Here is a 27658-nt window from a genome sequence, read left to right as displayed (position 1 = left end):
GGAAGAATAAAAAACATTTAAAATGTGACTTGGAGACATGTGGCAAAGCTCAGGTCATTAACACAAAAGAAAATAGAGTGGAGTAGAGAAAATGTACAGGGGAAGCAAAAGGAATTTTAAAGATTGAGGTGATATAAAGATAAATTGGTGGGTAGCGAAAAAAACTAACAAGGAAATTTCCAGATCCAAGTCAGTAAGTAATCGAAAAAAGGCTGGGACCATCAGAGACAAAAATTAAACAAGTAATACTGAATTAGTTGGTGATGACCAATCTATTTGGGAATGGTAGCAGCTCAGCTTTAACAAACATAATATGGAAGAAAATGAATACTCAGCCTAATGTGGGTTGATTAAGGATAACCATCCTGGACTTGCAGAAAGATAAGTTGTGTTTGACAAATTTTAAATGCATTTGAGAGAAAAAGTAAATAAAAGTTGACATTGTATTCTGCAATAGTGATTATTCAGCAGCTAAAAGCATTCGGCTATGTCTTTTCGCTTGCTTTTGAAAAGTATGAATTTAGTTTGCTGTACAGTTTATGCTCATATTTACACAGTGCTTTGTCTTTTGTGCAATTGGAATACTTAATGCACGTGCAAGTAGCTTTCACAAATCCAAGATTGTTTGAATTTTAATTGACTGTTAACCTCTTTTATTTTCACTTTGAATTTGGAAAGCGGGGCATAATCATTTTCGCTACCTCAAATCATACTCGATAGAAATTCTAAATCATGAATGATTGAAAGTGAATATGAATAACCAATGAAATTATGTTCTATAATTTGATGCACCTGCAAAGATCTGCATATTAATTTTGTTAACCTTTTGTTTTGAACAGACGCTGCCTGTTGATTTAAGCAGTGGCGGTGTCCGAAGCCATGGAGGTGGGAGTTTCCATGGTACTTCTGCATTTGATCCCTGCTGTCCTGGATCTTCCTCGCGTGCTGCAGTCATGGAGCTCAAGCTACTGCTGGTACAAGCCAACCGGTAGCTGTCGAGGGATATAGTTCTGGATGGTAGGACAGGCGCAAGGTCAACCACAGCCTCCACTGGCTTCCTGCCGACATTATATGCACCCTACCTGTAAGCCTTAGTTTTCAGATACCATCTTGCAGTTTGTGATAATAGCCGCCACTTTTAAGTTGCCTCCTGGCATTTCCACCTAATGTTCGGTCAAAACAGGGCAGCCGGTGGCCTAGTGATTAGCACAACTGCCTACGGCGCTGAGGACCTGGGTTCGAATCCCGGCCCTGGTCACTGTCTGTGAGAGTTTGCACATTCTCCCCGTGTCTGCGTGGGTTTCACCCCCACAACCCAAAAATGTGCAGAGTAGGTGGATTGGCCACACTAAATTGCCCCTTAATTGGAAAAATAATTGGGTAATCTAAATTTATAAAAAAAATGTTCGGTCAAATAAAATGATAACTTTCCACATTTTTGGATAATGGTTTAAATGTGAATACTTTTATCTTTCCTGAAGCTGATGTGTCGAATGTTTAAGATATTTTTTTAAATTTAATTTAGAGTGCCCAATTCTTTTTATCCAATTAAGGGGCAATTTAGGGTGGCCCATCCACCGACCCTGCACATCTTTGGATTGTAGGGTAAGACCTACGCAAAGATATGGAGAATGTGCAAACTCCACACGGACAGTGGGCCGGGATCGAACCCGGATCCTCGGCGCCGTGAGGAAACAGTGCTAACCACTGCGTTACCGTGCCGCCCTCGGAATGTTTTGGATATTTTTAAACACAGTATTTACATTTGGTTAAATACCCCCTATTATTGATTTTTTTCCCCCGTCTCAGCAACTTGTTACACAGTGAGTTAAGTTGTGCTGTGAAGGAAAATAAGATGCAACGTTAATCTGCCTCTCAATTTCATACTTCTTAGCAGTTGCTTTGCACGACACCCAAAATGGAAACTATTCTCCAGTTTTTAATTGAATTCCTATGTTTAAAGTGTCTGCATTACAAAGTCTGATAAAGGCATTGTAAATACCTGCAGTTGTTCAATAAATTCCAATCATGTAGTGTTATGGGCCAGGGTATCATGGAGTTCACCTGACCCACAACTTTTAATAGATTGTGGTGTGGGGAGCACACAGCCTACTCTACAGGCGTGGTACAGCAGAAATTGAACAGTTTTTTAAAGCAAAACAATGTTTATTCTATGAACTAAAGTTAACCTTTTTAAAACATAGTGAACACCTTAGCAACCATCGATTCAAATACAATCCCCAAAGAATACAACACTAAGTAATCCTTGATAACTTCCCAAACGGTATTATTGAGCTGCCAACGCAGCGATGGTGCGTAAGGGTAATGGACGGGGAGGGGGCAGCATGGAAGAGATGGAGATGGCATCCTGTGTGGGCATGAGCCTGGAAGCGCTGGTAACGGCGCCGCTGCCGTTCCCTCCAACGAGGTATACCACGAGTCCGGTGGTAGCAGCTACCCTCAAGATTTGGGGGCAATGGAGGTGGCACAGGGGGGAGGTGGGGGCCTCGATACGGGGGAACCACCAGTTTGTTCCTGAGTTGGCACAGGGCAGCTGTCAGGAGGCTGGGGGACCTGTTCATAGACGGGAAGTTTGCGAGCCTGGATGAGCTGGAGGGGAAGTTTGGGCTCCCCCTGGGGAACACCTTTAGGTACATGCAAGTAAGGGCGTTTGTCAAGCGGCAGGTGGCGTGGTTCCCTCTGCTGACGCCGCGTGGGGTTCAGGACGGGATGCTCTCGAGGGTATGGGTTTGGGAGGGGAGGATCTCGGAAGTGTACTAGGTGATGCAGGAGGTAGACGAGGCCTCGGTGGAGGAGCTGAAAGATAAATGGGAGGAGGAGCTGGGTGAGGAAATTGAGGAGGGGACGTGGGCGGATACCCTAGAAAGGGTGAACTCCTCCTCTTCGTGTGCGAGGCTTAGCCTCATACAGTTTAAGGTGCTGCATAGGGCTCATATGACCGGGACAAGGATGAGCCGGTTTTTTGGGACCACGGACAGGTGTATTGGGTGCTCAGGGAGCCCAGCAAACCATGTCCACATGTTATGGGCATGCCCAGCGCTGGGGGAATTTTGGAAGGGTGTAGCAAGGACGGTATCGAGGGTGGTAGGATCCAGGGTCAATCCAGGCTGGGGACACGCAATATTTGGGGTTGCAGTGGAGCCGGGAGGTGCAGGAGGCGAAAGAGGCCGGTGTTCTGGCCTTTGCGTCCCTAGTAGCCCGGCGGAGGATTCTTCTTCAGTGGAAGGATGCGGGGCCCCCAAGCGTGGAGGCCTGCGTCAGCTATATGGCGGGGTTTATTAAATTGGAGAGGGTGAACTTTGCCCTAAGGGGGTCAGTGCAGGGGTTTTTCAGGAGATGGCAACCATTCCTAGATCTCCTGGCAGAACGGTAAAGACAAAAGGTCAGCAGCAGCAGCAACCTGGGGGCGGGGGAGGGTGTCGTCTCTTGGTTTTTGTTTTGGGTTGAATATCTGTTTTTTGCGACGGACGTTAATTTATTGTTTCTGTTTTGTATTTACGGGGGGGGGGGCGGGTTCTGTTCTTTTTGTTCTTAGAATTTTCTGTTATTGTTTTCTTTTTAGTGAAAATGTGAAAATTTGAATAGAAACACCTTTCAACAGAAGCACATTCACGACTGAAAACATTTATAATTCTGAATTCACCAAATGATCAAGAGATAGTCTTTTCATGGCAGAGAGAACAACAGTACACCTGCTTTGTCTGGCTTCAGCTCCAACACCGAAAACGAAACCAAAAAAACACAGACACACCCAAGCTTTTCTCAAAGTGAAACTATAAAGCAGAGCCAGAGCTCTGCTCCACCCACACTCTGACATCACTGCAGTAACATGAGCATTCAAACATTTCTTAACGTTACTCTCACTACAGATACTTATATTCGCACCGATTTATGAACACCCATTTCTTAAAGATATTCTCACATGACAATAGCGCGTCCATCGCCTTTTAGATTTAAAAAAAATATTGCCTTAATCAAAATTATTTGAGTGGATACTTGTCACTACCGTAACCTGCCTTACAAGAACTAAGTGTTAAAGCGGGACATGTATTTTGGTCTGAAAGTTCAGATCCTTCATTATAAATTCCCACTTAGCCGAAGAGCTACAAGGGCAATGCTTCATGAAGGTGCAATCGCAATGCTCCATGCCAGTCACAAAGATTTTGTTTTCAAAAATCATGAATTGAAAAGATCCATGATTGACATACTGTGATGCTTTCTTTACTCCTGGGATGACGATCATTAATATAGCTCTCTTGTAATTTCTAAAAGCGGTTATTTTTAAAAATTCCAATTGAGGAGCAATTTAGAATGGCCAATCCACCTAACCTGCATATATTTTGGGTTGTGGGGTGAGACTCAGAGACGGGGAGAATGTGCAAACGCCACATGGAGGGTGACTCGGGGCCAGGATCGAACCCGGGTCCTTGGCACATGAGGCAACAGTGCTAACCAGTGTGCCGCCATGCCGCCCTCTCTTGTAATTTATGATGAAGATGACAATGGGCTACGGTGTGATGTCCTGGGTGTAAGCAGCCAGATGTTAATCACTGTCCGGTTTTAGCTAGGTTTACATGTTTTAAGTCTTGAACATAGACAAGAAAATTATCAACACCAATGTAGCTATATGTAAACTTCAGCCACAGTGGACAGAAAATTATTGGGAAATTTTACTTTTTAATCAAAAATTGTCCACAAGTGCCCAAAATAGAAACAATCTGAAACCGTGTTGATTTTACTCCCACGTTGGGTAGCACAAATAGCAACGTTATTTAACAATGTGTCGTGGCAAAGGGGTTTTGTTCACAATATCCAAAGTGCAGAGCTCCCAATCTTTGCTGTACTGTTGTGGAGGAAAAGTGCTCTTCTTTACCAAACGAGAGAACAGCACACAATAAAGCTATTCTGCAGGCATCAAGTGATACTCTTGAGAGGCAGCAAACGTGAAGAACCAAGGCTTCATAAGGAAAATGTGAACAAAATCATAAATGCCTTTTTATCCCATCCCAACCTTCATTTTCTGGTTATATTGCCACAAAGGAAATTTCTGATTTTTCCTCAAATTCAGCATCGAGATGATAAATGTCTAAATTTGCTGCGATTCCTAAATTTGTTGGTACAGATACTTTATAAGTCAGCTGAATGGATTTTTCTGTTGAACTTCAATCAATTTTAAGCTACTTGAATCTGAATAATCGTTTAGCTTAGTCTGGTGTTCAGGGAATAAACTAGTTTGAGAGGCAGACCCCAAGGCCTTCTGTTTACTCTGCCATTGCTTCAGATCTTTTCAATGACCGTGGCTTCTTAGGAAATGGTGATTGTGAACAACATGATGGTTAATCTGGTTACAGACCTATTGTGGTTCTTTGCTTTAGTTGTCTTTTAAGAGTTGCACTTGATGTTGCCAAGATTTTACAAATCCTTTGCTAAATAGCCTTTTTTTTTGAGTATTTTCTTTACTTGCAAGGGGAAGCACTTTTTTCTGCTTAGAATCTCTCCACTGTGCTATTGCAAAGATGAGGCATTCTGCGCCTAATCAAAATCTCTTTGCCACGAGGCAGTGTCAAATGATGTTACTATTATTAGTGCTATAATAGATGAGTAAAATCTTTTTAGATTGTTTCTATTGATGATAAAGGTCCTAGTTGCTATGTTTGAACATGGAACTTTTAGTTTAATGAGCTATGTGGAGCTCTCATCTTGCACAATTTGCAGATTAATTAAAGCTTAATAATGAAGTTGCTGATTTCAGTAAGATCTGTGGGGACTACAATTAGCTTTACTGTCACTGCAGTTTCTGCTTTTAACTCCTGCGTAGTGATCTAGAACGTTTGCGCATGCATATGGAGCTCTGGTTAAGTGATGAATTGACTTAGACATTGGACTTACACCTCTGAGACTTGGATTGAACTCCAGCTAGAAGAAATCGCATACCAAATATCTTTAGGCAACCTCATTCAAGTATTTAGTGGACATGAACCTAGATGACAACATCATCCTTTGTGTAACATTAATTACCAGTCTTTCTCACAGGACCATTCTGTGACTTCTAGGAAATAGAGACATTAGGCGGTAGCACAGTGGTTAACACTGTCGCTTCACAGTGTCTGGGTTCCAGGTTCGATTCCCGCTTGGGTCACTGTCTGTGTGGAGTCTGCATGTTCTCCGCATGTCTGCGGGGTTTCCTCCGGGTGCTCCGATTTCCCCTCTCAAGTCCTGAAAGATGTGAATTGGACATTCTGAATTCTCCCTCCGTGTACCCGAACAGGCACCAAAGTGTGGCGACTAGGGGATTTTCACAATAACTTCATTGCAGTGTTAATGCAAGTCTACTTGTGACAGTAATAAAGATTGTCATTGTGGTGCATTACGTGGTGCCCTACTGTGTTGAGTAGTGGGAGTTTTATTCCCCCTCTGGGCCATACAGGACTTGGGGCAAAATTTTCTCTGACATTGGCAAAGCCCAATGGCAGGACGGGAAAAGCAGTGTTGAGATCACTGACAGCAATGGCGGCTTTTTACGCCACATAGTGCAGGATGTGGTGCAAAAAAAAGAAGGCAGGCAGGGAGTCCATAATATCTCACTGGCAGGCGGCTTCTGATTCGCTAGCCTCGCCATCACCTCAGCACTTCGATGATCCAGGCCCTCCCTCGCACCCCTGAGCACATAGCCAAATGGCAAGTGCTACGCACTGCTCGCAATGTACAAGCCTTCTGAGACCAGTTGTGCATTGCGCTGTTCTGATATGACACCACCATGGACGCAGTTCTTTGATGTGGGGGCATGATTCCGGGGATGAACCCGCTAATAATTCTCAAATGTATTAAAATTTGCTTTCCACCATCCTGGTCTTCGTGTTAGAAACTGGCATTGGTCTAAAATAGGAAGAGTTGCATTCACCAGCGTGACATCCTCCTCTGACGAGCAAAAACAGACGGTGTAAATCTGATTCGCTATGATGCCATTCCATGGTTGAATAGTTTGCAAACACTAATTCTGAGGCTAATACATGATAATAGCCAAATGAATTGTAAGATGCCAGAGAATTGCCAAGCATCCGTGGAACAAACTTCTTTAAGAGGAGGGACAATGAGCAAAAAGTGATCAAATAGTTTTTTACATTTAGTTTGCACACATTAGGAATAATTTCCATTTCCCTGTGAAATTTTGACACTCCACAATTTTCAAAGAAATCTATTTCAGGTTTGCTGCTAATTCTGATTTTATGTCTGTTTCTATTTTTGTTTCCTTCTAGATGCGCCATTGCCACGACCATGCACCATCAGGCTACCACATGCCCGCATGCACATGGAAATCCTCCCCCTCCCCACAACCGCCTCCGCAGCCAGAATATGCTATTCCCCATCCAGTGCACCCTTTCCACCCACCGATTCCCCTCATCCTTCAACTCACACTGTACCACCAGCACTCCACCCCCTCCGCATCATCTTCCTGCAACAGCAGCACACCGATGCCTCACCACATCCCTGCTCCCCCACCTTCCTCTCAGAGACTGCATCACCACGAAATGCTTCAGAGAATGGAGGCACAGCGAGAAGAATGATGCAACACCCAACGTAAGCCAGCTGTTCATCATGGCTCTGCTGTGGTATCAAACCTTTTTGTATATTGGATGGTTGTGTTAGGTACAGGGATTTATAAATTCCCATATCTTACTTGGAAAATTAAAAGTTAGATCTTGGGTTTCATAGATTGGCCTTTTTATTTTTTTATTTTTTAAGTAATGTTTATTAAGTTTTACAAAATATAAACATAACATATTAACAGAACAACTACGGTAAAAACCCAAGAACAACACCCACCCAACTGCAAACAAAGAAAAACAAAAAAAAAAAAAAAAACCCCCAAACAACAAAAGGGAAAGAGATAACACCTGCCACATCCCACAAACCCATGTACACAGTTCTGCCTCCCACCGAACCAAACCCCCCCTCCCCCCCCCGGTTGCCGCTGCGCCGGCCTATTCCTACCGTTTCCGCCAGGAAGTCCAGGGAAGGCGCCACCGCCTAAGAACCCTGTACTGATCCCCTCAGGGCAAATTTTACCTTCTCCATTAAAGAACCCGCCATATCATTGATCCAGGCCTCCAGCTTGGGGGCCTCGCATCCTTCCATGGAGCAAGTCCTCCGCTGGGCTACTAGGACGCAAAGGCCAGAACACCGGCCTCTTTCGCCTCCTGCACTCCCGGCTCCACTGCAACCCCAAAAATTGCGAGTCCCCAACCTGGCTTGACCCTGGATCACCCACCCTCGACACCGTCCTGCTACCCCTTCCAAAACTCCCCCAGCGCTGGGCACGCCCAAAACATATGGGCGTGGTTCGCTGGGCTCCCAAGCACCTAGCACACCTGTCTTCGCCCCCTAAAAACCTACTCATCCTCGTCCAGTCATGTGGGCCCTATGCAGCACCTTGAACTGTATGAGGCTAAGCCTCGCACAGGAAGAGGAGGAATTCACTCTCCAGGGCATCCGCCCACGTCCCTCCTCATCTCCTCACCCAGCTCCTTTCCCATTTCCCCTTCAGTTCCCACCGAGGCTCGTCTACCTCCTGCATTACCCGGTATGTGTCCGAAATCCTTCAACCCACCTGATTGCCTTTTTATAATCCAAAAATCTATGCTGTCGATGTTGGCCACCTGCATGGTCTCCTGGTTTGTGTTTCCAATGTTTTTGTGTGTCCCTTTGTTCTTCACAGTTCACACCATGTGTTACTTTGAGACCACTAATTCTAAACATAGATACTGACAGCAGGTATGAAGAAATGGACATTTTCTATCATACCCCTGAAGAGCCTGTGTTTAAATATCCTACAGGAGATTCCCCCCCCCCCCCCCCCCCCCCCCCCCCCCCCCCCCCCCCCCCCCCCCCCAATTAAAATTCTAAACATCAAATTTTGAAACGTTCCAGATGAGATGTTAGTATGATGTTTTATGTCCTTCATTGCTGCCAATATTCACTGGACATTAGGATTTATCTGCAGACAGTATGAGTAAAGTAATGCAGAATATCATGCAGAGCAATTTAGATGACTACAAAAGTCACTTACAGTGATGGAAGGAAAATCATTGAAGACCTTGAACAGTGGTAGATTTCAGCATATTCTCTCAGGCGCCAGCGTGTAATTCTGTGAGGCTGACTGCACCATGTGCTGCTGTGAGCATCTGACTCCCCGCCATTTCCTGGCCTCCCCCATCTCCGTGACAAGCTTGAAGCATGGCCAACAGTACCCAGGAAGTCTGCTAAAATTGTCAATTAGCCTGCTCATAGAAAATTCACCAGGCTCGGTGTTGACTGTATTATGGGCAAATGAAAAAAGCCACTCCCACCAAACCTATGCTGGTGAGGATAAGGGAGAGGAGTTTACCACAGGCTTCCGAACTCTGTGATCAGGACCAAAATGGGGTGACCGGCTCAGCAATCCAAATGCTTGCCATCCAAATAAAGGTGGTGGACAGGCTCCAATATTGTTGGCCCAGTCACTAGAGAGGTGGGCACTGTTGAGCTAGACTGGAATTCGAGAGGGTACCTCAAATGGAGACCTCCTCTGAGAGATGAGGTTTTATAAATTTAAATAAGAGGGGCCAAGCAGACGGGCCACTCCAGGCGACCCATTGGGCCGTGGAACCTTGTGCTATGTGAAGCTGGCATCTGGCGGGGTGGGAGCCGCTCTGCTGCTGGCCAAAAAATCAACCTCGATAATGCCCATAATATCAGCCCCAGTGGTGGGACTTTTCATGGTTCTTCCTTCACCAGCACACCATCCCAGGACCAGGGAAAATATCCTACCCTAATCTCAGCAATAGTGTTTTGGTATCCAGCTTAAGACCTGACAAGTGATTATTCTATTGACATTTAAAATCACAGGTAAAATTTCCAGAGACATCAAATATAATCTTATTTTAACATGGGTAGAAACTGGTTAGTTTAATAAGATGCATTAAAAAGCTTTTACGTTAATTAAGCATTCCATGCTTATACTTTTTCTTTACAAAATGGCTGGAATCTTAAATGCACAGCATAAATGTATGACAGAAACTCCCTCTCCTGTTGCGATTGAATGCAAGACTGAAGTTCTCTTTGATTTTAAGCCCCTGACCCCAATGCTGCAAACAAAGAACATGCAATTTTGAACCAGCATGATTGTGTGTTGGCAAAAGCATTAAATTTGCCATGATGTTGATTTTGATTAATAACCTAAATAATTATGTAGCCTGTTTAATCCAGCAGCTGTGTGACACAGTCCTAATTTTGAAGTTTATAGCCGCTTCATTTTCTGGCATTGTTGAAGAAATGTATAATTAGCATTATCACTGCATACTTTTGATGCATTAACTGTTGTGTTGTATTCTTTTCCAGTCGAGCACATGGATGCGACCACCACCACATCCACATCGTATGCATCCAAACTATGGCCACGGACATCATATTCATGTTCCTCAAACAATGTCATCACATCCTCGACAACCACCCGGAGAGGCCCAAGCCTGGTCAGTAGTGAGCTTCCTGTTTAATATGTGCCTGTAACCATTCTGTGCTCTAGTTTCTAAGCAGCCATGCGGGTAGCAGAGCCTAATATTAGATTTCTATGGAAAGGTGTGGTTTAGGTTTGTTTTTAACTTGGAGGAACATCTTCTCAGTGGTGCTCGTAATCTTTGAGTGGGGTTAGACATTGTTAAATAATGTGATTGAATTCACTGAACATCTTCTGCATAGCTGCAGAAAGGGATGTTTATCGGGGTTTTCAAATGCCAACAGCCCTTTTGTGTAATGTCAACCTTTTCCCACTTGTTATAAATATCTCCTCTATTGGTTGTGGCATCTGATGCACAGCAACATTGTAAACCCTTTAAATTTTATTGTCCAGCAAAATTAATTTTGGACTTTAATGAATGTGAAATATTTAATGGTCAAAGCAATGTTATAAATTACTTATTGTACACTTTAAACAGAAATAATTTGTTCTGCATGTCATTTTGATTTATTAGCCTTGTACAAGGCTATATATTGTGGAGTTTGCACAAAAATTGGACTAGTGATCCTGGACAGGTGATTTTACTCTTTGTATAGGTTTTTTTCTGTTATAAATTGCTTTTTCAAAATAATATGTAACACTTTGTAGCTATGAATAATGAACTATAGTAGTATAGCTTTAATACTGTTGAGTAAAAAATTAAAACCTTCTTTAACTATTGCAGGGATCTGGGTATTGACTCCAGGGGTGACTACAGCACCGTTTCCACCAAGTCACCCTTCCCCCTCACTTGGCTCATTACCACCCACCCCCACCGCCCCGACTTCACCATTTCCCAATTGGAGCATTACCGTTTATGGTGAGCAAAACAATAGATTATATTTCGCAATTAATTTGCAAAACTTTGATCAGGGTCATGTTTATGACAATTGCCTTTTTCAAATGGTCACTCCTTCAACACAGGGATATGGTAGGCCTAGTCTCTAATGTCTCTAGACTAGCTTGTGTACATATTTTATGTATGTAGGTTGCTTTGTAAATTATTTTATAAATGCTGTTGTCGAAAATGGACAGGCTTGTGTTATGGTGTCCTTGCTATGATTACTCGCCTCTTTTTAATTTAAGAAGGGGATTGGGGGGAGGTGGATGCAAGTATTGTGCACTACTGCTTTCAATACAGGCCTCTGTGCTGAAAAGCAGCTGCTAAAAGCATATTAGTAGACAACAGTCAAATTAAAGCTGTACTAGCTTTGAAAGAATAGTAAACTCCAGGGTGCTTTCAATTGAAAATTTTCCTCCATTTGTGCCAAGATGTTTTGAAGAATTAACCTATCTTCGATATATCCGGAAAAATTGGACTTCCGGTGTGAGTGACCGGACACAGGGACAGCTCCTGCTTGAGGCCATAGAGCTCTTTTTTACCTGAAATTGGTGCAACTTCGACAGAATTGATGTAGTTGATGGTCGGAGGGTTAGTCGTTATCTCCCCACTCCCGGGAGTTGTATGTCCGCTGGTTACCAAAGGTGAAAGACTTGGCCAAAGAGTTGGAAGGGACATGTGGCACAGCAGGCTGTGGAAGGATGGCTGAGGAGGAGGAAGGCTTATGCAATTCAGAAAGCCCAAATGGAACAGTTGATAGCCTTCATCAAGGAAGAGTTCCATCAGCAGAGAAAGGAAATGCAGGAGATCTCTCCAAGGCCATCGAAGGGGTGTGGCATACCTGAAGGGCTCGATGGGAGGGTGGAGAGATGTTTGGAGGCCCTGGGGTCTCAATCGAGAAATTGAGAAGGTGATGTCGGATTACCCAGCGATCGAGTGGGGTTATGGATGTGGCAGGCAGGGCTCTTTGGGAGACCTTTGCAAGATGTTGAGAGTAAAGGTGGAGAATCAGGAAAACCATTCGAGAAGGCAAAATCTGCAGATAGTGGCCTGTCTGAAGGAGTAGAAGGTTGGGGGGCTAGAAGGTACGTTCAAGGATGGTGGTGGAGGGGGGGTGGGCTGGAGATAAGACTCCTGCAAGTGGGACAGAGTTGTACAGGTCTCTTGAGGCAGAATCCTAGAGCAGGGGAGCCGCACGAGCAAAAACGTGATCGTGAGTCCTCCATAGTGGAGAACGAGAAGATTTTGCAATGGGCCAGGAAGAAGCGCAAACTGAATGGGAGGGGAACAAAGGTCCCAAATATATCAGAGCTTTGGAGCCGAGCTGATGAAACGGTGTGCAGGGTTCAACAAAGCCAAGGCAGTGTCTATATTGACGGCAAGATCAGGTTTGGGGTACTCTACCCCGGCGAAACTATGGATGACTATGAAGGCCGGGAATACTATTTTGAGACCCCAGAAACGGCCGATCACTTCATCAAGGAGCATACCCTGGGGAGAACTGCATTTGAACAATTCTGGGAGACTGAGGTGCTGGCACTTTTGAAATAATTGGGGAATACGGGTAGAGTGTGGGTAGGGAGTAGGAGGGTTTCTTTTTCCTCTGATATGGAGGAGGTTTTCTCTGGTGTTTGTATTTACTGTTAGGTTGAAAAGTGTAGCGGAGTGAAAAGTTTATACCTCCTGCTACCTGGGGCTGTTTTTATTTTCCTGATTGTTTGCTCTTGGGGAAGGTGACCTGTGATTCAAGATGGTGAGTCTTTGCTTGGGTGGGAGAAGCATGGAGCTGCCTTCACTGAGCAGAGGTTGCGGGGGGGGGGGCGTCAGTGGAGAGGTCTTTGGGCAGAGACTGCCACGCTAGCAAGTAATACTGGTGAATGGAAGTGAGATGGGGAAGAAGGCCAAGAGGTGGCCATAGGTTGGGGGGGGGGGGGAATAGGGAGGGCGACGCGACAAGGCGAGGTGGGAGAAGAAACATGGTCAGGGGTGGAGAAGGGGGCCATCTTGATTGACCAGGTACAGGTTGAAATGAACGGAGCTGGAGCTAAAAGGGGAGAATGACGGATGGTAGAGGTGAATGGAGGCGTCTGCCTCGGGTAAGGCTGATAACATGGAATAAGCAAGAGCTGAATGGGCCGGTTAAAAGATCTTGGGTTTTTGCGCACCTTGAGAGCGGAGGTGCTCTTTCCCACTCGGGGTTTGATTCAAAGTCGCGGGGAGTGGCAATTTTGAAGAGTACGAAAACGGGGTTTGTTAGCACGAAGGAAGTGAGGGACCCAGGTTGGAGATATGTGATCGTGAGTGGGGTATTAGAATGGACACCGGTGTTGTGAATGTGTATGCACCGAATTGGGATGATGTAGGTTTTGACGGGGTTTCTGGCAGCAATCCCAGACATGGCCACACACTAGTTGATTATGGGATGAGATTTAACTGTGTCCTAGAGCCAAGGATGGATAGGGCGAGCCCCATGTCAGTGGGTAGAATGGCAAAGGAACTTGGTAGGTTTATGGAAAAGATGGGTATGGTGGATCTGTGGCACTTCAAAAACTCAGGGAAAGGGAGTATTCCTTTTCTTGCATGTTTGCAGGGTGTATTCCAGAATCAACTTCTTGTGATGAGCGGGAGATTTTGGTTTGTGTGCAGGGGCAGAATTACATGGGGATAGTAATCTCAGACCATGCGCCCCAATTGATTGGAGATTCGGCTTAGATCGGGACGGGAGCAGAGGCTCTGTTCAGGGTTGTTGGCAGATAGAGGGTTTGTGACAAAGTGCGAGCTGTGATTAAAGATTATCTAGAATTGAACCAAAACGGGGAGGTGTCGGCTGCCACCTTTTTGGGAAGCACTAAAAGCAGTGGTGTGAGCAGTGCGGTATCTCGTTAAAGGCACATGTGGATAGGGAAAGGAGGGAGGAACATGAACAGCTCATGAACAAGACAGTGGAGGTAGATCGGGAGTACTCGAGGATGCTCACCACGGAGGGAATGGCGAGGAAAGAAAAACATTACAGGGGCAATTTGATAGGCTGACAACGGAGGATGCGGTTGGACAGCTGCGTAGGGCAAGATGGGTGCAGTACGAATACTTGGAGAAGGCGAGTCAAATGCTAGCGCACCAGCTACGGAGGCAGGTTGCGTCCAGGGAAATATTGAAGATACAGACTGGGGCAGGGGAATGTGGTGTCAGGGCCGGGGAAGATAAACGAGGCATTTCAGGATTGTTATGAGGAGCTGTACAGGGCGAACCCAGAGAGTGAAGAGGGGGACATGGGACAGTTCTTAGATCAACTGGAGTTTCCACTGCTGGAGGAAGAGAAGAGGCTGGACTCTGGAGGAGCCCCAGGACCTGAAGGAGGTGTTGGAAAGCATAAGGGATATGAAGTCGGGGAAAGTCCAGGGTCTGATGGCTAACCGGAGTTCGCAACAGATCTGGTGCTGGATCTCTTGCGGGAGGGGGGTTAATGAGGCGCTGGAGAGGGGGGGCGTTGGAGAAGTGGGGGTGGGGGGGTGTTTTAATGAGGCGTTGGAGAAGGGGGGTGGGGTGTGTTTAATAAGGCGTTGGGGAAGGGGAGCAGGGGGTTGTTTAATGAGGTGTTGGAGAATGGGTAGCTGCCAAAAAGAATGGTGCAGGCAACAATTGCGTTAATACCAAAAAAGGGGAAGGACCCTTGAATGTGGGTCATATAGGCCCATATCGCTGTTAAATGTGAGGTTGTCCATTTTGGTAGGAATAACAACAACGGGATTATTATTTAAACAATAAATATTAAAGCATGCTGCTGTGCAGAGAGACCTGGGTGTGCTAGTGCACGAGTCACAGAAAGTTGGTTTACAGGTGCAACAGGTGATTAAGAAGGCAAATGGCATTTTGTCCTTCATTGCTAGAGGGATGGAGTTTAAGACTAGGAGGTTATGTTGCAATTGTATAAGGTGTTAGTGCGGCCACACCTGGAGTATTGTGTTCAGTTTTGGTCTCCTTACTTGAGAAAGGACGTACTGGCGCTGGAGGGTGTGCAGAGGGATTCACTAGGTTAATCCCAGAGCTGAAGGGTTGGAATTATGAGGAGAGGTGAGTAGACTGGGGCTGTACTCGTTGGAATTTAGAAGGATGAGGGGGGATCTTATAGAAACATTTAAATTATGAAGGGAATAGATAGGATAGATGCGGGCAGGTTGTTTCCACTGCCGGGTGAAAGCAGAACTAGGGGGACATAGCCTCAAAATAAGGGGAAGTAGATTTAGGACTGAGTTTAGGAGGAACTTCTTCACCCAAAGGGTTGTGAATCTATGGAATTCCTTGCCCAGTGAAGCAGTTGAGGCTCCTTCATTAAATGTTTTTAAGGTAAAGATAGATAGTTTTTTGAAGAATAAAGGGATTAAGGGTTATGGTGTTCGGGCCGGAAAATGGAGCTGAGTCCACAAAAGATCAGCCATGATCTCATTGAATGGCGGGGCAGGCTCGAGGGGCCAGATGGTCTACTCCTGCTCCTAGTCCTTATGTTCTTGTGTAAATACAGATGTGAAAGTGCTGGCTAAATTAGTGGTGGGAAGGATGGAAGGTTTTGTCCCAGGGTGTTTGTGGAGGCTTCGTAAAGGGCAGGCTGCTCTCTAGAAATATAAGGAGTCTGTTAAATTATGAGCCCGTCGGGAGCCCAGGTACCGGTTGTAGTGGTGTACATGGACGCGGAGAAGGCCTTTGACCGGGTGGAGTGGCGGTACCTGTTGGAGATACTGGGAAGGTTTGGGCCGAAGTTTGTTGCATGAGTGTGCCTATTATATGTGGCACCGAGAGAGTGTGTGGACAAATAACATGGGTTCGCGAACTTCGGATTACACAGGAGAACAACTCGGGTGCATGCTGTCACCGCTGCTGTTTGTGCTGGCTATAAAGCCTCTGGTAATGGCTCTTAGGGGACGAAGGGGCCCGCCCCGCACGGACAGAGAAGCTGCCCGCTCCGCCGCTGCCATGTTCTCGCTGCTGCGGATATCGTGCCGGACGGCGACGCACTGGGCGCTGGGCTCGGCCCCAGGCCGTTTGTGTGTGAGGAGCGTCGGGAGGAGAAGGCTCAGACGGCGGGGGCCGGGGAGCCGGGCGGTGCCACGCACCGGCGGCTGGAGGGCCTGGTGAGAAGGACAGGTGGTGGTTTTCACCAAGGGCAACCCGCCCAGACCATGTGTGGATCTCACAAACACGGGGTGCAGACACCTGAGGATGCACGAGGTGAACAACTACCGAGCCTATAATGTACTGGAGGACCAGGAGATCCGGCAAGGGATTAAAAACGATTCCAACTGGCTGACGATCCCTCAGATCTACTTGAGGGGAATTTGTGGGTGGATGCGACATTCTACTACAGATGCATCAGAACGGGGACCTTGTCGAGGAGCAGAAGAAACTTGGCATCCGCCTCAGCACTCTTAGTTCCGGAGAAAGAGGACAAAAACTGGAATAATGAGCCCCCAGAATCAAATGGACCCCTGTCCTGACTGGCATCTTGTGTGGATGGTATTGCTGGCTTTATATTAAGTATTACTGTGTCATTAGGGATCTTGGCAAAGGGAAAATGGATTAGCAGCTCAATTGTGTGGCTGGTGTTAATACACTAATGATACCGGCTCCTTCAGCTTGTTGGACACGACAGTCCTAGCCCTCATGGACAAAATAAATGGTGAAGCAGGTTAACACAGCAGATGTTACAACAGTGATTTTCAATGCCTTGGGTTTTGAATGAATGAATAAAATAATTGTGATTTTTCTTTTTTTTTTAAAAGAATGAGGGGACGAAGGGAGCATCGGGTGCTGTATGTTTTGGACCCGCTGGAGAGCATGGGGAGGATCATGGGCCTGTTGGGGAGGATCATGGGCCAGTTGGGGAGGTTTGGGGAGTTCTTGGGGTATAGGTTGAATGTAGGGAAAAACAAAGAGTTCCTGGTGAATGAGTTGGGTCGGCGAGCCAATTTACAGTGGATGCCATTTAAGGTATTTTCTTTGTTCTTTGTGGCCAGAGACATAGGTTCAGGTACCTAGGGACTCAGGTAACGAGGGAATGGCCGATGCTTCACAAATGGAGTTTTACAAAGCTGGTGGAAGAGGCTAGAGAGGATCGCAAGAGGTGGGACATGCTGCAATTGACTTTGGCGGGGAGGGTCCAAGTGACAATATTTGGGGTTTCGGAGAAGCCGGAGCTGATGGAGGGGAGGAAGGTCGATGTTGTGGCCTTTGCCTCTGATTGCCCGGCGATGCATTTTATTCGAGTGGCGGTCAGCAACACCACCGGAGGTAACGGCCTGGCTTGGTGACCTATGTGACTTTCTTCGGCTGGAAAAAGATCAAATAAGAGTTATGGGGCTCAGCGGAGGGTTTCGAGGCAAAGTGGGGGGATGTTTGTGACCGTGTCACGTGGGGGGAGGGTGAAAAGGGGGGAATTGTATAGTTGTTTGTTGGTAAGCTTGTTTCCCAAATTGTTGTTGTGTTGTAACTTTTTATATTAGTTCGGAATAAAATACATTTAAGAAACAAAAATCAGGAAAAATCATCCATACGACGGAGTATTTCCTTCTGCATATAAAGCCTTCAATTCCAGTTTCTGCTTTCCTTAGAATTGCTCCAATCAGTTAGCTGGTAACAGGTGCTTGGACGTGCCAATTGAGCGCTTCCAGGTTGATCTGGATTCCCAAATGAATTAACAATTTTTAAATTGCTGCAAGACATAATTCTGCTGCTACCTCCACCCTGATTGACAAGTCCGTGGAGTAATTTTGCTTTCCTTATTGGCATCAAAATTACAACAAATTGCATTTGCTTTTTTATTTGTTCACTTATGGGATGTGGGCATTGCTGGCTAGGCCAGCATTTATTGCCCATCCCTAGTTGCCCTCAATGCAGTGGTGAGCTGTCTTTTGAACCGCTGCAATCCCGGAATTGTAGGTACACCCACAGTGCTGTTAGGGAAGGGGGTTCCAAAATTCTGACCCAGCTACACTGAAGAAATGGAAATTACGTTTGCAAGTCATAATGGTGAGTGATCTGGAGGGTCATGGGTTTGGAAGGAACTGTCTGAGGAGCCTTGGTGAGTTCCTGCAGTGCATCTTGTAAATGGAATACGTTGAAGCCGCTGTTCGTCAGAGGTAGAGGGAGTGAATGTTTGTGTAAGAGGTGTCAATCAAATGGGTTTGCTTTGTCCTGAATGGTGTGAGCTTATTGAGTGTTGTTGGAGCTGCACTTATCGAGGCAAATGGAGAGTATTCTATCACGCTCCTGACTTGTGCCTTGTAGGTGGGCGGATTATGGGGAGTCAGGAGCCACAGGAATCCTAGCCTCTGACCTGCTCCTGTAGCCACCATATTTATAGAGCTAGTCCAGTTTAGTTTCTGGTCAATGAAAACCCTCAAGATGTTGGTAGTGCGGGATTCAGTGATGGTAATTCCATTGAATGTCAAGAGGTGATGTTTGGATTCTCCCTTGTTGGAGATGGTCATTGCCTGGCAACTCTGTGGCGTGAATGTTATTTGTCACTTGCTGGATTGGATTGGATTTGTTTATTGTCACGTGTACCGAGGTACAGTGAAAAGTATTTTCCTGCAAGCAGCTCAACAGATCATTCAGTACATGGGAAGAAAAGGGAATTAAACAAAATTCAAGAAAATACATAATAGGGCAACACAAGATATACAATGTAACTACATAAGCATTGGCATTGGATGAAGCATACAGGGTTAGTGTTAATGAGGTCAGTCCATAAGAGGGTCATTTAGGAGTCTGGTGACAGTGGGGAAGAAAGCTGTTTTTGAGTCTGTTTGTGCCTGTTCTCAGACTTCTGTATCTCCTGCCCGATGGAAGAAGTTGGAAAAGTGAGTAAGCCGGGTGGGAGGGATCCTTGATTGATGCTGCCCGCTTTCCCCGGCAGCGGGAGGTGTAGATGGAGTCCATGGATGGGAGGCTGGTTTGTGTGATGGACTGGGCGGTATTCACGACTCTTCTGAAGTTCCTTGCGGTCCTGGGCCGAGCAGTTGCCATACCAGGGTGTGATGCAGCCCGATAGGATGCTTTCTATAGTGCATCTGTAAAAGTGGGTAAGGGTTAATGTGGCATGCGAATTTCCTTAGTTTCCTGAGGAAGTACAGGCGCTGTTGTGCTTTCTTGGTGATAAGCGTCGATGTGAGTGGACCAGGACAGATTTTTGGTGATGTGTATCCCTAGGAATTTGAAACTGCTAACCATCTCCACCTCGGCCCGTTGATGCTGACAGGGGTGTGTACAGTACTTTGCTTCCTGAAGTCGATGACCAGCTCTTAGTTTTGCTGGCATTGAGGGAGAGATTGTTGTCGTTAAACCACTCCACTCGGTTCTCTATCTCCCTGCTGTATTCTGACTCGTCATTATTCGAGATCGGCCCACTATGGTCGTATCATCAGCAAACTTGTAGATGGAGTTGGAACCAAGTTTTGCCACGCAGTCATGTGTGTACAGGGAGCAGAGTAGGGGGCTAAGTACGCAGCCTTGCGGGGCACTGGTATTGAGGACTATTGTGGAGGAGGTGTTGGTGTTCATTCTTACTGATTGTGGTCTGTTGGTCAGAAAATCAAGGATCCAGTTGCAGAGTGGAGAGCCAAGTCCTAGGTTTTGGAGCTTTGATATGAGCTTGGCTGGGATTATGGTGTTGAAGGCAGAGTCAATAGAAGTCAATAAATAGGAGTCTGATGTAGCAATCCTTGTTTTCGAGAAGGTCTAGGGATGAGTGTAGGGCCAGGGATATGGCGTCTGATGTGGACCGGTTGCGACGGTATGCAAATTGAAGTGGGTCAAGGCGTTCCGGGAGTATGGAGGTGATGCGCTTCATGATCAGCCTCTCGAAGCACTTCATTACAACTGATGTCAGGGCCACCGGGCGGTAGTCATTGAGGCACGTTGCCTGGTTCTTTGTCAGCTCAAGTCTGGATATTGTCCAGGTTTTGCTGCATTTGGACATTGACTGCTTCAGTATCTAAACAGTCATGAATGATGCTGAACGTTGTACAGTCATCAGCAAGCATCCCACTTCTGACCTAATGGTGGAAGGATGGCCACTGATGAAGTAGCTGAAGGCAGTTACGCCACGGGCATTAGCCTGAGGAACTCCTGCTGTAATGTCCTTGAACTGAGATGATTGATCTCCAACCACAACTATCTTCCTTGTGTCAGGGTTTTGACTTCAAGCAGCGGACAGTTTTCCCTGATTCCCATTGACTCCAGTTTTTGCTAGGGTTCTTTGGTGCAATACTCGGTCAAATGCTGCCTAGATTCATTTTTTAAATTTAGAGTACCCAATTGTTTTTTTCCAATTAAGGGGCAATTTAGCATGGTCAATCCACCTACATGGCACATCTTTTGGGTTGTGGGGGCGAAATCCACACAAGTACGGGGAGAATGTGCAAACTCCACACGGACAGTGACCCAGAGCCGGGATCGAACCTGGGACCTCGGCCGTGAGGCAGCAATGCTAACCACTGTGCCACCATGCTGCCCTAATGCTGCCTTGATGTCAAGGGCAGTCACTCTCACCTCACCTCTGGCATTCAGTTGTTTTGTCCCTGTTTGAACCAAGGTTGTGATGAGGTCAGGAGCCGAGCGACTCTAGCAGAAGCCAAACTGAGTGTCAGTGACAAGGTTATGGCTAAACAAGTGCATCTTTTTTTAAATTTAGAGTACCCAATTCATTTTTTCTAATTAAGGGGCAATTTGGCGTGGCACAATCCACCTAGCCTGCGTATCTTTGGGTTGTGGGGGCGAAACCCACGCAAACACGGGGAGAACGTGCAAACTCCACACGGACAGTGACCCAAAGCCAGGATCGAATCTGGGACCTCGGCGCCGTGAGGCTGCAGGGCTAACCCACTGCGCCACCGTGCTGCCCCTAAACAAGTGCCTCTTGATGGTGCTGTTGATGATCCATGATCGAAAATATACTTGTGGGGCTGTAATTGGCCGAATGGGGCAGTAGTTAGCTGGGTTGGATTTGTCCTGTTTCTTGTGTACAGGGACATACCTGGGCAATTTTCCACATTGCCGGGTAGATCCAGTATTATAGCTGCACTGGAACAGCTTGTCTAGGGTACAGTATGTTCTGGAGCACACACATTCAGTATTATTGCCGGAATATTGTCAGGGACCATAACATTTGCAGGTATTAATGCTGTCAACTGTTTCCTGATATCACATGGAGTGAATCGAATTGGTGACAGACTAACATCTGTGAATTTGGGATCTCCAGAGGAGGCAGATGAGGATCATCCACGTGACACTTCTGGCTAAGAATTGTTGCAAAGTTTTAACCTTATCTTTTACACAAATGAGCCAGGCTGTTCTATCATTGAGGATGGGGATATTTGTGGAACTGCTGACTCCACTGAGTTTAATTGTCCAACACTGGCAGGACTGCGGAGCTTGGATCTGATCTGTTGGTTGTGGAACTGTTTAGCACTATTACTTGCTGTTTGCCATACAAGTAATCCTGTGTTGTGGCTTCACCAGGTTGACACCTTGCTTTTAGGTAAGCCCGCTGTTGCTCCTGGCATGCTCTTCTGTGCACTTCATTGAACATGGTTGCTCCCCCTGGTTGGTAGTAATGGTAGACTGAGAGCTTGTCGGACCATGAGGTTGAACATTGTGGTTGAGTACAATTCTACTCTACTGCTGCTGGTGGCCCACAGCATCTCGTGGATGCCCACTCTTGAGTTGCTAGATCTGTTCGAAGTCTATACCATTTAGCACAGTGGTAGTGGCACACAAGATTATGGAGGATTTCTTCAATGTGAAGAAGTGGCTTTGTCTCCATAAGCGCTGTGAGGTGATCACTCATACCGATACTGTCATGGACAGATGCAGCTACAACAGGCAGGTTGCCGAGGATGAGGTCAAGTATGTTTTTTTTCCCTTTTTTTTGTTCACACGATCTGCCGCAGACCCAATCTAGCAGCTTTAGGACCCGGCAAGCTTGGTCTGTGATGGCACTATCAAGCCACTCACTAGTCGCTGACTGTGCGGAGTCTGCACATTCTCCCCGTGTCTGCGTGGGTTTCCTCCGGGTGCTCCGGTTTCCTCCCACAAGTCTTGAAAGACATGCTGTTAGGTAATTGGACATTCTGAATTCTCCCTCCGTGTACCCGAACAGGCGCCGGAGTGTGGTGACTAGGGGACGCAGACCGAGGAGCTGAGGCGTAAGTGGGAGGAGAAGCTGAGAGGTGAGATAGAGGATGATTTATGGGCAGATGCGTTGAGTAGAGTCAACGCATCTGCAACATGTGCCAGGCTCAGCCTGATGCAATTTAAGGTTGTGCACCGGGCTCACATGACAGTGACCCGGATGAGCAGATTCTTTGGGGTGGAAGACAGGTGCACAAAATGTGCGGGAAGACCAGCGAACTATGTCCACATGTTGTCCAAAGCTTCAGGGATTTTAGCAGGGGTTTGCAGACGTCATGTCCAAGGTTTTAAAAACAAGGGTGGCGCGGGGTCCAGAGGGGGTGATTTTCGGGGCATCGGAAGATCCGGAAATCCAGGAGGAGAAAGGGGCAGATGTTTTGGTCTTTGCTTCCCTTGTATCCCGGAGACGGATACTATTGGCATGGAGGGACCCAAAGCCTCCAAAGTTGGAGACCTGGCTATCGCACATGGCTAGCTTTCTGTATGGAGAAAATGAAGTTCGCCTTGAGAGGTTCACTTAGGTTTCACCCGGAGGTGGCAACTGTTCGTCGACTTCCTTGCGGAAAATTAATCGTCAGCGGGCGGCGGGGGTTTGGGGGGGGGGGGGGGGGGGGGGGGGGGGTAGTCGGAGGTCAATAAGGGTGGGACCTGTACGAAAGGTAAACGGTTTTTGCACTATGTTTATGGTTTCATGTATCTTGTCTATTTTGTTGTTGTTTCTTTACCAAAGATACCTCAATAAAATGTTTATTAAAAAAAAATGATAGATTTTCAAATCCCCTCTCATCAGACTTTCAATTCTATTCCAGATTTTTACTGAATTTTGAACTTGAATTTTGAACCTTGGTCCCCAGAGCATTATCCTGAATCACTAGTTCAGCAGCATTACTGCACCAACGCCTCCACAATGCCTTTAATGGAGTAAAATATCTCCAGGGTCTTCACAGGGATGTTAGGAAATGAACATTTTATGCCCACCCACATAGTGATATTAGGACAGCCAGTTGCAGGATTCAAAGAAGGAAGGACAGCAGATGTGTTTAGAGAAAGAATTCCAAAGCCTGGAACAATGGAAGTTGGTGATGCACAAGAGGTCAGAATTGGGGGCGCACAGAGATCATCAGGAGTTGTTAAGAAGATTCTTGAGGCCAGAAAGGGCAAAGTCTTGTGGTGGGATTTGAACACTAAGATCCTTTTAAATTCGAAGCATTGTTGAAAACAAGGGGTGATGTGGATCAGTAGTGACAGGGGAACAGAACATTGTGAGAGTTCCGATACGGACAGCAGAGTTAGAACATAGAACATACAGTGTAGAAGGAGGCCATTCAGCCTATCGAGTCTGCACCGACCCACTTAAGCCCTCACTTCCACCCTATCCCAATAACCCCATCCAATCTTTTTGGTCACTAAGGGTAATTTATCATAGCCAATCCACCTAACCTGCACGTCTTTGGACTGTGAAAGGAAACCGGAGCACCCGGAGGAAACCCACACAGCCACGGGGAGAATGCGCAGACTCCGCACAGACAGTGACCCAGCGGGGAATCGAACCTGGGACCCTGGCGCTGTGAAGCCACAGTGCTATCCACTTGTGCTACCGTAGATGAACTAAAGTTTGTAGGCAGTGGAATGTGGCAAGCCAGCCAAGCGAGATCTGGAATACTTGTCTTGAGTTAACGGTTGCGTGCATGAGGTTTCAATAGCTGATGGGCTGAAGCAGGGGAGGAGGCGGGCGATGTGACTGAGGGACAAATGAACATTCTTGATGATGGAGAAGACATGAGGTTTGCACACTCAGCTCGGGTCCCACGATGTTGGGGTTGCAAATAAACTAGTTCAGCTTCAACAGTGGCAGGGGAGGACGAATAAACAAATCCAAGTTGCAAAGTGATGAGCTGCTGTCAAATGCATCAGCTTAAAATTCTAATTGAACATCTCATTTCTAGACACACAGTTCAGCTTGAAATGCACGTAAAGTCCAGAACTAAATTTCAATCTCCATACTTGAATTGGTTACTGGGAACTATTTTTGCAGATATTTCAATGACAGTTGTAGGAAGTAAAAGATTATAATTGTTGACTGGGTGTTAATGCCGGCAGAAACCTTGAATAAGTGGCACCTTCTAGCTTTTCTCCTTGGGTGCTGTTTACCACCCAAAATGGAAACGTTCAAAATTATTCGAAAATTCTTTTACGGCTGGTAAAACCTTGTTAATCTTTCAAAAATAGAAGCTTGTGAAATTTCAGATGACTAAATTGGAATTAGTTCAACCACAGAGCTGAAGTTAATTCAAAATAAAAGAAGCTGAACTCTTTGGGATTTAATTGTTCAAAGAAGGCCAGAATTAAGGAAAAGTTAATATAATTTTCAACGGTAACTACAGAAGTAGATAATGCACACAATTTTCAAAAGTTTAAGTGCAGTTTAATCTTTTGTTTCTGATTTTAAACTCAAGGTTGATTACGTATATAGTTTTAGAATGAAAGTATTGGTAACCTATTACTATCTAAATCAGACATTTGATATCTGGCCAGATCAGTGAAATGAGGCTTGTAGCTACGAGGCTTATAGTTAGTTTCTGCTTCATTTCCTATGGTTTCTATTCCCCATAGCTGGATTAACATCTTGGCCATTACTTGGCTAATTAAGTGAATTAAGCTGCTTGGGAGCTACAAAATGAATATTATTGCAGGCGAAATAATGCTGGAAACACACATCAGGTCAGTCAGCTACTGTGGGGAGAACAAATAAGTTATTGTTGTAGATGGGAACCCTTCTGTTGTTTAAGGAAGTTCCAAGTGATTCAGTATATTTTTAATCTTGTTCCACGCTCCACTTTAAATTTTCGTTCGGCGGGGTCAATATTGGAAAGTTATTAATGCAGCCGTTCAATTCTATTAATCGGTATACATCATAGAATTGGCAAGACAAAAATTGCTCTTGAACTGCTTACATTTTCCATAGCAGTGTTCACGTTTGAAAATGTCTTAGGCCCTTAACGGTGAGAAGGAAAATGAGGCAGGAGAAATTTGCAGGCAGGACTGAGGAAGGTTAGCAAATTTTCTTTGGAGCCTTTTGAAAGAAATGGGAGGTGGATTAGGAAGGGCGTTTTCGAAGCATGGGCATATTACAAATTGCCACAGCTGCTAGAGTGGAAGGAATGGAGCCCAACCAGTAAGGCAGATTCTGAGAAACAGAAGATGCAGGACGGAGGAAAAAAGTAAAAGGCTTGAAAATGAAACCACTGACCTTGATATTAGTGTGGTAGAGGACCGGGAGTTTTGGAACTTGACAGAAACAGATGGGATTGCCCTTGAGGAGATGGTGGCACAGCCGCATTGTCACTGGACTAGTAATCCAGAGACCCAGAGTAATGCTCTGGGGTTCCAGGTTCAAATCCCAATGGTGAAATTTGAATTCAATAAAAATTTTGGATTAAAAGTCTAATGATAGCCATGAAACCATTATCAATTGTTACAAAAACCCATCTGGTTCACTAATGTCCTTTCGGGAAGGAAATCTGCCATCCTTACCTGGTCTGGCCTACATGTGTCTCCAGACCCACAGCAATGTGGTTGACTCTTAACTTGCCCCTCAAGGGCAGTTCGAGATGGGCAATAAATGCTGGCACAGCCTGCGACACCCACATCCCATGAACAATTTTTTTTAAAAAAGTCTCAATAGATATTAGCCCATGAAAAAGTTGAGGTACGCTAATAATGCGCTCTGTTGATTAACCTATTAAAGTTTCCCATAGTCAGTTTGTGAATCCAGTTTTTTTTAAAGCTTATGTGAGATGTTATAAACAGACTCACAGGAAAAGACCCTCTGGTCTATCCAGCCTGTCCCACGCTCTCCACCCCATCCCAAAATCATTTGACCTCCTGAGAGAGGCAAAGGGAAAGATGAAACCCAATCCAGTTTGGTGGAAATATCTGTCAAATCCTATTTCCAACCACCACCTTCTAAGGCAATCAAAGCTAATCCAGGAAAACATTCTGGCCCTGATAATTCTGTGCAGTGTATACCTTTTGTACAAAGTGATTTTCAGTGATTGGACATGACAAACAAGCACCTGGTCTCAAACCCAACCCAACAGCTGCCTGTTTGAAAGGGTGGTCCACCCATAACAGGTTCAGGACCGGCCACTGTCCCTGCTTGGCCAAGCTCAACAGATGGGGCACTAGTGTCAGCCCATTGTGTGCCTTTGGGAGAGAGCAGACTATGCACCACATCATAGGAGACTGTCCAACCCACCGATTGAGTGGAGGCCTATCCACACTCGACACAGCAGGACTGGGAGAAACTACTTGGAATAGAGTCTTTTGCATTTGCTAAGTAAATACAATTTCCACCCCAGCTAGAAACATCTAATTCCAGATGTTCACTGTTTTTGAAGAACCACCTACTGCCAACTAAGTATCAATTATCTTCTTCATGTTAGTAGATCACCTATAGAGCCTAATCTTTCTGAAGTGTAAAGTCCCACTTCTTATGGCCTGCCTTCATAGCTAAGATGCTTTCAACTGGAAATTGGTCTAGTGACCATCTTGCACCCTTCTCTAAGCCTCTGAATCATCCACAAAACTGGACACATTCTACATCGTGAATAAAAACAGTTCAGAGTAATGGTCCTAATGACCAATGTCTGTAGAATGCCAGTAATGGGCATTCTCTGAACGTATTCAAATGAATCTGTAACTACTTCTTCCTAGAGTCCTCTGGCAATTCTCAATCAGTTCAATATATCACTGTTCTTATCGCTTCTCGGCCTTTTGGCTATGATCAAGCCCAAGATAAGGTGCAATGCCTTTTCTTGTCAGCTGGGATCTTCTATGTCTGTCTTGTGGAGACCATAAATTGGGTTCAATTTGAATTAGTTTTTGGAGCAAGCAATGAGATGGATTAAAGGAAGCCTTGTGTTGAGAATCTTTTCATTCCCGGCAATGTGGAAAATTGCCCATGTGTCCTGTACACAAGAAACAAGACAAATCCAACCCAGCCAATTACCACCCTATCAGTTTAATGTCCCATCATCAGCAAAGTGATGGAAGGAGTCATCAACAGTGCTATGAAGCAG

The 27658-nt window shown here is 45.6% G+C and overlaps 1 protein-coding gene across 1 annotated transcript in view; it reads left to right on the top strand.

The window, feature by feature from the left end:
* rnf111 (ring finger protein 111) overlaps window positions 1–27658 on the top strand; it is a 162140-nt gene that overhangs the window by 128069 nt on the left and 6413 nt on the right. The window contains 14 exon segments of the mRNA XM_038813235.1: window positions 840–951; window positions 954–1013; window positions 1016–1084; window positions 7278–7292; window positions 7295–7345; window positions 7348–7416; window positions 7419–7450; window positions 7453–7488; window positions 7491–7572; window positions 7575–7599; window positions 10404–10529; window positions 11238–11253; window positions 11255–11290; window positions 11292–11372. Coding sequence (XP_038669163.1) covers window positions 840–951; window positions 954–1013; window positions 1016–1084; window positions 7278–7292; window positions 7295–7345; window positions 7348–7416; window positions 7419–7450; window positions 7453–7488; window positions 7491–7572; window positions 7575–7599; window positions 10404–10529; window positions 11238–11253; window positions 11255–11290; window positions 11292–11372 — 810 coding nt within the window.

The sequence above is a fragment of the Scyliorhinus canicula genome, chromosome 12 (genome assembly GCF_902713615.1).
Source record: "Scyliorhinus canicula chromosome 12, sScyCan1.1, whole genome shotgun sequence".
Classification (NCBI taxonomy): domain Eukaryota; kingdom Metazoa; phylum Chordata; class Chondrichthyes; order Carcharhiniformes; family Scyliorhinidae; genus Scyliorhinus; species Scyliorhinus canicula.
This window is presented reverse-complemented; position numbering and strand designations above follow the sequence as displayed.